General features: G+C 35.1%; 1 protein-coding gene across 1 annotated transcript; it reads left to right on the forward strand.

Annotated features, from left to right (window-relative positions):
• The first annotated feature begins 2,297 nt into the window (after positions 1-2,297).
• On the forward strand, positions 2,298-4,314 carry LOC132053578 (protein LURP-one-related 14-like). The gene is made up of 3 exons (XM_059445667.1): positions 2,298-3,047; positions 3,672-3,893; positions 3,979-4,314. The coding sequence occupies exons 1-3, from the start codon at positions 2,787-2,789 to the stop codon at positions 4,108-4,110; spliced, it is 615 nt and encodes a 204-aa protein (XP_059301650.1). The 5' UTR covers positions 2,298-2,786; the 3' UTR covers positions 4,111-4,314.
• Positions 4,315-13,830: the final 9,516 nt, after the last annotated feature.

A 13,830-nucleotide genomic window follows, 5' to 3' on the forward strand; every position in this document is an offset into this window, starting at 1 on the left:
GCGATGCAAAAGATGTCCTCCTTTCTCATTTTCACCTTTCTGGCACCAGTATGAGCTTGGATGAATGAATCGGCCAACATAGCAAATGAGGTAATCGAATTCTCTGGCAGTTGGGAGTACCATGTCATAGCCCCCGGGCCGAGGGTGTCGCCAAATTATTTTATTAGGACTGACTTGATCTCCTTCTCTTTCAAGTAGTTACCTTTCATCGCCATTGTGTAAGCCATGATATGCTCTTGTGGATCCGTCATTCCGTCATACTTGGGGATATCAGGCACCTTGAACCTACTTGGGATTAACTCTGGAGCGGCTTCACGTTTGTATGCTCGTTGAATATACTTCCTTGCGTCGGGCCTTCTATGACATGGGAGAGCCTCAGGAATTTGGCTCAAATGCCTTGGAACTCCTTGGCATTCTTATCGGCCTCCTTGGAAGTTTGATCTATTTTCTCAGTGATCTCTCTCATGAACTGCTTGACTTCGACTTGGAAAGGATCGTCAGGGGCGGTCTCACTGTCGGAAGCATCTCCGTTCCTTTCTATGGTTTGTCCGCTACCATCAGCCATAGTGTTTGCACTGATAGGAGTGGTAGGGACTCTGCCGAGAGCTGTGACACTAACCTGCGGACCGGACGCGAGGGATGCGATGGTCTGTCTCATTAAATCCATCTCCTCCCTCATCAAGTAATATTGTCGCCTCATGACCTGCATCGCCTTTGTGCTAATATCGTCGGTAGGAATACCGTCCTCGGTGGTATTACGATCTTGTTGGCTTCGTGTTGCATCCCTGTTTGGATCTTGAGGATGCAAACCATCCAATGGTACTTAAAGGGGCATGCCGGCCGGACCCAGCGGAATGTTGCTTGAATTGTTTCCAGTATTCGTGTTGTCGTTTTCTTCTGTCATACTTGAAATAGATACTTAGGAAAACATGAAACTCAAAATATGTTAGTAAGACAAACGATGGTCACAGCGACAACCACAACTGTCCTGGCCCTACGGTGGGCGCCAAACTGTTTACCCCGAAAACGGTTCAGTTGAATTTGTATTTGTGGTCAAAGACACATGGATCAAAATGACCAATAAATCAGTAAAGTATGCAAATAAATTAGACTAAAATGAAATAAAGCAAAGCAAGGTTAAGGATCGCCTAAGACTCGGTTGAACCCAGTGCTAGTTCCTCCGGCCAAGCTTGTGACATATAACTTAGCAAAATAGAAAAGAACTTTAAAATGGAGCAAGTGTAATATTGGGAGTTATGTATTCTCTTGAATTTTGTCACCTTGCAATGGGAATGACAATCCTTATTTATACTAAGAGCTAGGGGTACATATTCCATGTATTATGCCGCTACCCACAATGAGCAATAATTAAGTAATAATAATAAGTAATAAAGAGGACCATTAAGGCTAATAACACCAAAAGATAACGTTCGACCCAATTTGTAACGGCAACCTGTTGAGCTCTTCTCTGGAGCTATTCCAACGGTCTCCAGGACCAGGCAGCAGCTCCGGTACAACATAATTACTTCCGACAACACTAAGTACTGACTCAGTCTCGACTTATCCACTTAGCCACGTGACTTGACGGTACTGGTCCAGCTGTGTTGTACGAATTTAGCCCAACACACGCCCCACTCCATTCCTTTAGTGTTTGCCTTTATATTTTTTATTTTCTTGTCGAATAATAAAATAACATAAGTAATAAAATTGCTTATTTACTTAAAAAGCTTTTTCGTGATAAATATTTTTCTTCCTACCAAACACACCGTCCTTGAGCTTAATCATACCTGACAAGTGACCACTCCAGAGGAAGTACCGCAAGAAAAAAAGAAGTTGAAAGGAAAATTCAATTATAATTTAAAATGTTAAAAACTCAAGAAAACAAGCATTTCCCCTTCTCCTATCTCCGATGTTTTTTTTTTTTTTTTTTTTTTTAAAAAAAGCAGTTCTATCATGCGCGTCCTGTAATTGAAGCTTTTTGGTCTTGGGAAGTTTTCGAAAGAACAATTTCAAAGTCAGACACTGACTGAGAAATAAAGAATGCTTGGATAAAAATATTGATCATTCGTTGACTATCTGATACATCTTAATTAGCAAGTTACCATGTAAACTAATTTAAGTTTTAGCTTTGAATTATGTCAGATTAGTTACCTCAAACTTCAATTTAATAAAACGGAAAATAAGGCGACCTGGCGCAATGAAAGTTCAAAAGGCATTATAAATTTGTACTAACATTTTTTTTTAGGAAATAAGATCTCTTAGCCTCTTACAATTTGAATAGAAGAAAATGATTTTTTCAGATCTCTTATACGTAAAAAATGAAGATTTATTGCAAAAGGGTCATAAAACTTTTTTTTTTTTTTTTTTGTAAAGGACCAAAAAAACCATTTCTTCCGTTCGAATCTCATTTACGTAAATATTTATTAATCCCTTTTGCAGAAAGAAGTACAGATGATGTAAAACCAAAATTAATAAGGACAATATATATTCCTCAATCAAATTGTTTTCTATAGAAAATCTGATAAATTAGAAGTAAACAACAAATCCCCTCAGGTTACATACGTAACCGCGTTTCTTTTTCTCCTTAGATTACTACAAGTAGTTTCAATGAAACAACTAAAGAAAGAGGCCTATAAAAGGTGTAATGATCTGTATACTTAAGCATAACAAGGGAAGAAGATCTGGTACATAAAATAAAAGCTTCACGTTTTTCATTTGTGTAGGATTCAATTAATTCTCAATATCTTGAAATATTGAATTTAAAAGCATATAGTTTATTTGATCAAATGGATAAAGTACCCGATCAAATGGCATATGGGGTACCTGTGGCACCCCTAGTTAGTGTTGTAGGGGATTGTTTTTGTGTACCTTATCAGATTGACTTGATTGTGAAGAAAAAGATAAGAGGAGTCACAGATGCACATATTGATGTATTAGATATCACTGGTAATTTGCTTTTCCAACTTGATGGCAGTCTTTGGCAACTTAACAAGAAAAGAATCATGCGTGATCCAGCAGGCCTTCGAATTCTCACCATGAGGGAAAAGGTATAGCTAGTCTAATTTTTCAACAAATTTTAAAGTTTTTCCCTCCAATTCCTTTACCATATGAACTACAAAATCTCTATGGATTCTAACTTTTAATTTTTAGCACTGAACACATTATATTTTTGAAATTATGTGTTCTAACATGCTATTTGTTGCAACATTAGTGAATTTTATACATAAAATTGTGTTCCAATCAGCATCAGAAGTACTAAGTTCATATGAATGCAGTGACACAACTGTAGCTGCATCTGTTTATGCAACTACTTCTTTTACTGATCTGTTAAAGAAATAATGACACCTTTCTAAATTTGAAAACTCTTTTAATTTCAAAATTCTTATTTTATCATTTACGGCAGACACTTCTAGCCATAGAAATGTAAAAAGTTTAAAACAGTTAGGGTACTTCAAGTATGTGTCAAAAGTATTCCTTTTTTTAATTTCTTAAATTTCATGTCCGGTATAAAATGAAACAGGAGTATTGTTCTTTTTAACTCAGGAAAATTAGATGCTTCTTTGTTGAAATATTTCTAGTCATGACGACATTCCAAGAATTTTAGAATGGACTTAATTTTTTTGTACGTGGGAATATTGGCTTGACTAAGCTGTTTATGGTCTATATATTAGGCAATGACATGTCGACACAGGTGGACAGTTCATGGAGGGGAAAGTTCAGATGCAAGCCATATGCTGTATAGCGTGCAGCGATCTAATGCCCTTCAGATGAAAACTCGACTAGATGTTTTCTTGCCAAGCAATGCCATTGAAGATGTCCCTAATTTCCAAGTTATTGGATCTTATCATTCTCACTCATTCAAAGTGTACAGAGACCAAACTCTTCTTGCTGAGGTACTAATAAATCTTGTTTTTTTTGTCTACTTGAATCTTGATTATGTTTCTTAAATTAAATAACCCTTTTATGCACCTATGGTAGGTGAATGACAACTTCAAACTAGGAAGCTTTCTATGGAAAGGCAAGGAAAGCTTTCAAGTCAGAGTTTATCCTGGAGTGGATTATGCATTTATCATCGCACTTCTTGTGATCCTTAACGAAAATGATGTCTAGAAGACGTGTTATATGTGCTTGTAATTGGTAGTCTTTTTGGTGGCTTCTTGTGATACTTCAATCTACTTGTGTGAGAGAGGATGCGAATATATTTAGTCCTACTAAATACGGAGTTGCGATTGTTCTTGATGACACGTGTCCTTACATTCAGAAAGTTTTAATTATGTCCATTCTATTTGTCTCACAAGTATTCCCTCCGTCCAATTTTACTTGTCATTTATTAAATTGGCACGCCTGTTAAGGAGCCAGAAATAGAATGATAATTTTACTATATCACCTCAAAACTATTGCTAAGTAACCTAATGATTGAAATCACTTAAAGCTTATCAAAAAAATTGTGCAGCCAACTAATTGAATATTGTGTTTGAACAATTCATGTATTCCCCATAAAAACATAGATCTGGAGCCAAAATTTTCATATCTTTTCATCTTATACAAAGTGTTGGAAAAAGGAATTGAAAAATCTATATATAATATAAAGCTATAGACATAGATAAGGTGATGCAGCACCTCTCTATGACCAGCATTTCTATTTTTCTTTTTCCTCCTTTTTTGACCCCCCTCCCCCGCCCCCCCGCCCCCCCCCAAAAAAAAATCTCCATATAATAATACAATAATCTAATAATTAATTGAATAAATAGAAAGCCTCACCCACAAGCTTTTTTATTGCATTTCAATTAACATTATAATTGCATATCAGTTAGCAGCCTTTTCACCTCCCCATATTCTCATAAATTAACATTTAGTGTTTTATTATAAATACTAAGGTGGTGTTGATAGGTGAATTTCAATTTAGTGTTTTCATATCATGTTTTCAATTCATGTTCATTGAGAATCTGATTGTGTCCATTGCTTCCTGTTTTCTTTTGCTTCATGTTATTGATACTTTTCTCAATGTTCTATTCTGACGAAAGAAATGCAAGTCCTCCAGTAATAATTAGTATAATCAGGAGAAATACACTTTCAATATTAGTATTTTTAGTTGTTTTAATTTGCATATACTTATTAGTCTATCGTAGTGTATTGAATTTCGTTAAGAGCGTTCTTGGGGTAAAGTTCAACATTCGAACTTCCATTTGCTGACTTCTTGAACAATATTGAACGAAAATACAATCGGCCAAGAACACATAGTTCTCCCAAGATTTTCTAATATTTGTTTGACTAATCGATAGTATAATCACATGTTAAAAACTCGAACTACACCATATATATTCACAGTCTAAAGTCGCACCTGAATGACAAAGAAGAAGAATGCTCCAATGAACAATCAGGAATCTTCAGTATTTTCTTTAAGAGAGAGGTTTTTCTTTCTATTGTCAAGAGAAGAATACGCAAAAGTGAAGAAGTTCACGTTAGGATTTCTTTTATATTTTCTTAAGTGACACAACTATTCAAGGACTTTTTTCTAATAGTTGTGTCCTTTCTCCTTTTTCTTTTATTATTAATATTTCAATAAATATATTGCATCTATATATTTATTTATTTGGTTATGGGTTTGGGTTGACCCACATGGGTGACCCCAATCCAGTTTCCAACATCTCCCACTCACACATGCTGGTTCAACTCTCATTCCTATTCTGTAACTTTCATACATAACGACTAGACCGTGTGACCAAAGGTACACTTCGAGAGCTTTGCTGCTATACATCTGTTAAGAACATATAGCATCTCGATTAATGGAGCTCAGAGTAGATTAAAGTATGCAGTACCCTAGATCATTTATCACATTCACATCTCAACATCTGTTTTATCATAACTTGAGTTCATCATTATGTTCTTGCCTCAAAAACAAACATAAAGGGTCGACCAATGAACACAATTAAAGTGATAATACTCAATGATCTTCCTCATCTCATGATCTCTCAATCTCAATATGATATGCTTTCCTAGAAGTATCCCACCAGACCGAATCATTCATGATCTCTTGACAACATTCTAAGATAGCAAACACCAAATTGAATCTCAAGAAACTGATCAAAGTCATGAGGGTACAAAGAGAAAATTACTCATAATTTTCAGGGCTTCACATGATAACAAGTAAAGATTAAACTAGTATCACCCTTATAGGTCACTAATACATGTGGTATGAATCACATACCACAGTATTTACTCCTTCCTCATGGGGCGTATGTCTTTTGGCAAATTAAAACACTGTGTAGATGATAGTTCAGACAACTCATGTCTAACTTTGGGTTCACAAATCTACTCATACATTTTATCCATCAGAACTTACACATGGCATTAAGACAGACTATCACATTTTAATCACATATAAAGACAAACAACATTATTATTATGAACTTCAAGCTCTCTATTATTATCACGCCTGACAATAATAAGTTTATAATTGTCTCATCTCTACTTATCATCTAGACAATAGAGGTGATTGCTTGTGTGAATAGACCAATCTTTTTGTCTGTCCCACATACTTACACATGGAATTTATGTTCTAAACATAAAAATCCATCTTATGTATATGAAACAGCAGTAATGAATAATTTCGGCATTAACTAACATTTACCTCAAAATACAGTTTTTACATGAACATGATCTATAGAAATTAGGATTTATAAATACATCTTCACTATGCAAGCCCAGCGATATCATATCTTTCATAAGCAGCAATTGTTATGGGTTTTGTTAATAGGTCTTCTACCAAGTGATGCGTATAGATGTACTTCCTGTTCACTTCTCTATATACAGCTATGTCTCTAACACAAAATTACACTCAATATCAATATATTTTATATTCTTAATAGCAACAAGAACATAATTAGTATAACGACCCATTTCGTCGTTACTGTGAATTTCGAGAAAACCCACAACTTCGACTCTTTAAAAATGTCTTCGTCTCAGTCCTACTTCTAGAAATCACTAACTTGATCGAACTCATCGTATGCATTGTGTGAGAGTATTGAATTTGGGCCACTAGGCCAGTAGGACTGCCGCAGCGACTAGCATGCCGCTACAACATTGGCGTTGTAGCGGTGTGCTTACCGCCAAAGCGTTCAAGTTGATTGGCCAAGGTACTACCACAATGATTTCTACGCTGCCCTAGAGGTGCCGCCGAGGTGGGTCTCATATCGCTACAGCGGTTACGTTCAGTGATTTTCCCTATTTAAGAGCTCATTTCGGGATTGACTCCATTTTCTCAAAACCCTAAAGTTCAGACCCCTCAAGCCTTTTTGGGAGCTCAAATTCATATCTTCTTGGAAATGTAATCTTCCTAACTTCTTCTAATCCCTTCTTCACATAGCTAATTGTTTATAAGGCCTTCACCTAGAAAGCTAATAAAAATGAGTTTCTTCCTTGAATCTTGAAAATGGATTTCTAAAAGATAGAGTTAAAAATGGTGACTTTACCTAGCTAGTAGCTTAAGTGGTTGACTTTAATCATGAATGGAGGTTAATAAATCACCTAGCTTTTTTATGATGGGAAAAGAGTTCTTTAGTAATGGAGGCCTAGAGAATCTAGAAATATTCAAATTCCCAACTTTCGTTATCAATCTGAATCTCTTATAAATGCTCTAATGGTGATTCCTATTTTTGAATCTCATGATTGTCTCAAGTTCCTTCGTGTGGATTGTGACGTGATGAACAAATTGAAGATCTACGGATGTTCATGGCACCCGCTCGGCCTCGAGGTAGGTTACGACTTCTTTTTCGGTAGACTTCGATTAGATTTACATATTCGTGTATTAGATGGAACGAAGAATGCGTGTATATGATTTTGGTGTTGGGATGGATTCTTAGAATGGTACTGTTGTGCGATCGGTGTGTTCGGGCTTGTGGCCTGCAGACTTATTAGGTTCATGTGTTGGTTTTTCCTTGAGTATTGGTGGACTTTATGTGACTTGGAAGATTAGCTGTGCGTTACTTAGTTTACTATGTCCCTTTGATGAGGAGTTCCCGTATGATGCACATAATTTGTTCTATGCCATTAATAGTGAAACTTAATTGGTATTGAAACGGATAAAATATACCAAAGATCGTGAATTGATTCTAGACTGGATATTAGCGATGTCTTGTAAGCAGAAAGTGAAATTATTATGTATTAATGTTGATAGGCAGTAAAAGAAGCGAGGTACTATTGTTATGTGACTTGTCCGTGTAGATTATCGGAGACTATTGATATTGGGGTACCTTACTTGTTGATGCTTGGTACGAGGATAGTATTCTAGATGGCTTATGTAGCCTTTCTATGATATTGTTGGTGTATCCATGCTTGATACTTGTGATATTGATTTGATCATTAATGTTGACTCATACATTGCACGCATTCTCATCCTTCATGATATACTATTGATACATTGACGATACTTAAGGAGACACTGTGATAAGCAGGGCTCAGTTTAGATGAGAGTGACATGAGGTCCGATATCTGATGGTTGTCTCGAAATCGTGGTTGTGTGGTAGCGGTATCCAGGTTGTCTCAAGACCATGAGGTATATGGACTCCGCGGGTCCTCCATGGATTGTGCTGATAAAGATCCTCCGTGGGTAAAGATCTGGAGTCTCGTTACCGTTGGGCAAAGATCCGGAACGAGTGGTACATGGACTTCACAGGTCCCCCACGGGTTGTGCTATCGAGACATCGATACTTCCGTCTGAAGTACATATGTTATATGTACATAGTATTGCATTGCATTGCATATACATTTCATGCATCATTGCATTGCATTGCACTTGGCTTCTGTTGAGATATCCTTGTGATGTACTTGTGTTATATGGATTCATATTGACTATATTGAGACTTCACATAATTGGACTTAGTTGCTATAACCATAGGCCATGATCTTGGATTACCTTTGTGGACTGTTTGTTGGTCCAGTTGTATGTGTTGGTTTCCTAAAATTAGGTAAGTACTGAATATTGGAATGATGAGTATACTTCGATACTAAGATCGAATAGGGTAATGATACTTGACTTGTGATACTTGTATGAAATTTCCTAGTGTATAGTAAGTGAGGTAAAAGAATGTATAATGTAAGTTGGGAAATCGGATCACGAAGGAAGAGTTAATGAATTTAAGAATCTTGATGTTATGACGAGCGGTACGTAATGTGCATTGTTGACTTAGTTTTACTTACTATGTTTATTTGTGAACTATTTTACTGATATGTTCCTCTAACTATTGTCAGCCTATGATGCTTACCAGTACTAGTGTTGCACTGATACTACTCTTGCTATATCCCTTCGAGGTGTAGAATTTTTCAGGGAATAGATTGTTGGAGTTTTCGGAACATGCACGGTGTTCATCTCGAAGGCCTCCATCCACTTCATTTTGGGATGGAGGTTGGGTCTTAGAGTTATTACTGTATTCCGGTTCCGCATTAGTCGCTCTTGTACTAGTCTAGACCAGTTCACGAGAGCAGAAGTGAGTCATTGTATTTGTTTAATTGTTGTAATCACTTCCGCTATTTGGTTTAATACATTGGTTGATTTCTGATGTTAATTATTCATATCTTGAAGGAAATAAATTTTGTTCTTTAGTTGAATGCTTATTTTGATTGAGGGTTCGCCTAGTGGGGCGGGAATGGTAGGTGACCGCGCGATCCTAAATTGGGTCGTGATACTCAGATTTAGATTTTCTCTCATCTAAATCTTCTTCTCAATTCCTTGACAAGATAAGGAATATTATACCATTCCTTTAAGATACCTCTGTATCATCTTAACTGCTTTCCAGTATTATTGTCTAATGGAGTATGAGGACACGTCCTCCCACTCAAAATTTTGCCTCAAGAAATATAAGTATTTATGATTAAGAATACATGACGCTTCGACCCTTATGCTTGAGTTTGAGGACCCTTTGTTCCCAACAGCTTTAAGATCCAAACTCTCAATCAACTCCTATTTGGTATCACAGACTCCATTTCAATTTCCATTGTTATAACTATTTATCCTTAGTAGGGTATGTAAGAGCCTACAGTACATTATGTGGCTCTTTTCATCAAGTGGAGTAACTATATATGCTTCCCTTCAATCTCAAATCGATGAGGGAGAATGCAAGGATGACTCGCGCATCGAGGTTGAGATTGACAAACTGATTATTAATTAATTAGTTACTCCTACTAGGACCAACACTATTAAATGGATTTTTTATGGTATTTATATTGTTGTGATAGGAACATATCCATTATCACCAAATAAATCCACCCAAATCCATTCAAATATATACAACAGAAGTAATTCGATCCTTAGTTTCATAAAGAGATAAGTCATTTACTCATCTCACCTACTTAAAAACTATTCACTTAGAATACAACATCAAGTTATTCAAATTCAGTTATAATGCAACTTTTGTTCACATATGAACAACATAACTCTTGGACTATTTAGAGTATTTTAGAAAGATGAATTTTCTTCCCTTGGAACTAATTTCATGTGGTGAAAATGGATTATGAATAAAAGTTTCACAAACTCAAATCAGGTTTTTTCTTTCCACAACTCATATGGAATAACAATAACTTACACTACTAAAAAATTGCCAAAAATCGACGGACAAAAAACCGACGGACTAACTGACGCATGCATTTCTAATTTTTTTTAAAAATTTTTAATTAGAAAACCGACGGACGACGTCAGTTTTTTTGGCAGAATTTCGAAACTATATTTCCGCCAATTTTTTTTTTTTACAAAAACCAACGTCCCACGTCGGTTTTTATTAAAAAAAAAATAATTAATATAAAATCGATGGACAACTTCGGTTTTATTTTTAAAAATATATTTACAATTCATTTTGTTTTTTACAAAAATAATAAACGAATTTTTTTTAAGGAAACCGTCGGACCGAGTCGGTTTTTAATATTTTTTTTTGGTCAGATGCTGGTCAACTTTTTAAAAAAATCGACGGACAGGGTCGGTTTTGCCCGTCGGTTTTTTCAAAACAAAATAGCGATATGGGTTTCACTCTTCATTTCTCCTTCTTCCCAAACAAAAAATCCCATTCCTCTAAAACCCTACCTGCCGCCTACCCCTTCCTCCCAGGCTCGCCACTAGTTCCCTGTCGCCCAGCCCCACCGCCTGCACAGCCCAACCCCACCTACCCCAGACTCGTTTTTAACTTAGTAAATTGAGGTTAGTTTCTTTTAAATTAGGGCTTTTAAATTTTTTTCAATTTTAGTTTTATTTGTAGATTTTAGGCCTAATGTTGTTCTATTTAGCTTTGTTAAATATCATTTGTAATGTTATTAATGTTGAATTTGTGAAAAATGTAAACTTTATTTGACTAGTTTACTTTTAATTTTTTTTTTTTTTTGCTTGAGATTGTGCCATATTTTATGTTCATTGTCAATGTATTTGTGTTAGCTTAGTTATCATTGTTTGTAATATTATTGATGTTGAATATGTGCAAAAATGTATACTTTAATTATTTGACTAGTTTTTTTTTTGTTGGATTGTGCTTTTTGTTAGAATCCATAAGTTATTAGAATTGTTATTGAACATTCAAAATCAGAATTGGTTGAGATTGTGGCTTTCAAAGTTAGAATTGTTAAGTTATAGTATTTCTATAACCTCAAAACTAAAATGTAGACTTTATTTCACTAGATTTACTTTTCAATTTTTAGAATTAGTTGGGATTGTGCTTTTCAAAGTTATATTAAAGTTAGAATTGTTATTGAGCATTCAAAATTAGAATTGGTTGGGATTGTGCTTTTCAAGGTTAGAATTATTAAGTTATAATATTTCTATAACCTCAAAACTAAAATGTAGACTTTATTTGACTAGATTTACTTTTCAATTTTTAGAATTAAAGTTAGAATCCATAAGTTATTAAAGTTAGAATTGTTATTGAGAATTCAAAGTTAGAATTGGTTGGGATTGTGCTTTTCAAAGTTGTGTTAAAGTTAGAATTGTTATTGAGAGTTCAAAGTTAGAATTGGTAGGTATTGTGCTTTCTTAAATTATTGATGTTCAATTTGTGATGAAATGTAAATGTTATTTGACTAGTTTGCTTTATATATATATATATTTGCTTGCAATTGTGCTATTTTTTATGTTCATTGTCAATGTATTTGTGTTAGCTTAGTTAGAATTGGTTGGGATTGTGCTTTTCCAAGTTATATTAAAGTTAGAATCCATAAGTTGTTGAAGTTAGAATTGTTATTGAGAATTCAAAGTTAGAAGTGGTTGGGATTGTGCTTTTGAAGGTTAGAATTGTTAAGTTATAATATTTCTATAAACTCTAAACTAAAATGTAGACTTTATTTGACTAGATTTACTTTTCAATTTTCAGAATTAAAGGTAGAATCCATAAGTTATTAAAGTTAGAATTGGTTGGGATTGTGCTTTTAAAAGTTATATTAAAGTTAAAATCCATAAGTTATTAAAGTTAGAATTGTTATTGAGAATTCAAAGTTAGAATTGGTTGGAATTGTGTTTTCTTAAGTTATATTTTAATTTAGAATTCTTAAGTTATAATATATTTCTATAACCTCAATAATTTGTGGGTATATTTTTGTAGATGGATCGTATGTGGATGTATAATATGAATAATAGTGCTCGTGTAGGTGTACATGATGAATTTGTTGAAGGTGTTGATAGGTTTATCACACATGCAATGTCACTTCACCCTTTTCAAAGTGAAGGGGTAATTAGGCGTCCTTATTCTCGCTGCCGGTGTTTGAAGTATTTGAAACCGGAAGCGGTTAGGGTTCATTTATATAGTCGTGGGTTTAAGGAGAAATATTATGTTTGGACTGATCATGGAGAGACTGATGGGGTCAATGGTGTATTTTATAATATGGTTATTGGTGAAAGTAGTGTGTCGCAGGAATATAGTCATGTCCAATATGATAGAGTTAATGATATGGTTAATGATGCTTTTAGCGTACAGTCTGGGTTTGAACATGAGCCCAATTTTGAGCAACCTCCTAATGAAGAAGCAATGCGCTTCTATCAAGAATTAGAAGAGGCTAGTCGTCCACTTTGGGTAGGGAGTCAGCATTCTAAGTTGTCTGTTGCAGTTAGAATGATTAATATCAAATCAGATTGGACTATTGCTGAAGCTGCTATGTCTCAATGATTAAGCTTGTGGGGGAACTAGCTAGTCCGAAATTCGACATATCTAAGAGTTACTATGAAGCAAAGAGATTGGTTTCCAGATTAAGATTGTTGTATGATAAAATTCATTGTTGTCCAAATGGTTGTATGTTGTTCTATAAGCAAGATGTCAATTTAAATGAATGTAAATTATGTGGACATGCGCGTTATAAGCGGACACCTAGTGGGAAGATGGTTTCAATTAAGGCGATGCATTATTTACCTATTATACCTAGGTTAAAGAGGTTGTTTGTTTGCACCGAGATGGCACGACGAAAATAGAAGGACACACAGGTGTTATGTGCCATCCATGATGGATGCGTGTAAACATTTTGACAAAACTTATCCCGATTTTGCTAGTGAACCAATTCGTTTGGGTTTGTGTGCGGATGGTTTCAAACATACTCTGGTGTTATTGGCTGTCATCCATATAATCGGATGGTCCCTACATATTCCTAAATTGTGTTATCCTGGTCCGGTAATCAAAAGTTTTGATTGATGTCTAGAACCTTTGATTGATGAGTTAAAACAATTGTGGTGTGAAGGTGTAGTGGCATATGATGTATCAACTAAGAGCAATTTCAATATGCGTGCTTCTTTGATGTGGACTATTAACGATTTTCTTGCGTATGGGATGTTGTCTAGTTGGATGACTGCTGTAAAGCTTGCTTGTGCTCATT

The sequence above is a fragment of the Lycium ferocissimum genome, chromosome 1 (genome assembly GCF_029784015.1).
Source record: "Lycium ferocissimum isolate CSIRO_LF1 chromosome 1, AGI_CSIRO_Lferr_CH_V1, whole genome shotgun sequence".
NCBI lineage: Eukaryota > Viridiplantae > Streptophyta > Magnoliopsida > Solanales > Solanaceae > Lycium > Lycium ferocissimum.

Bases quoted from the DNA above. Each gene is read 5' to 3' on its own strand.
- LOC132053578 (XM_059445667.1), top strand. From the start codon at position 2,787: ATGGATAAAGTACCCGATCAAATGGCATATGGGGTACCTGTGGCACCC. The intron at 3,048-3,671 runs GTATAGCTAGTC...TCTATATATTAG, and splicing joins TTCTCACCATGAGGGAAAAG to GCAATGACATGTCGACACAG. The intron at 3,894-3,978 runs GTACTAATAAAT...CACCTATGGTAG, and splicing joins ACCAAACTCTTCTTGCTGAG to GTGAATGACAACTTCAAACT.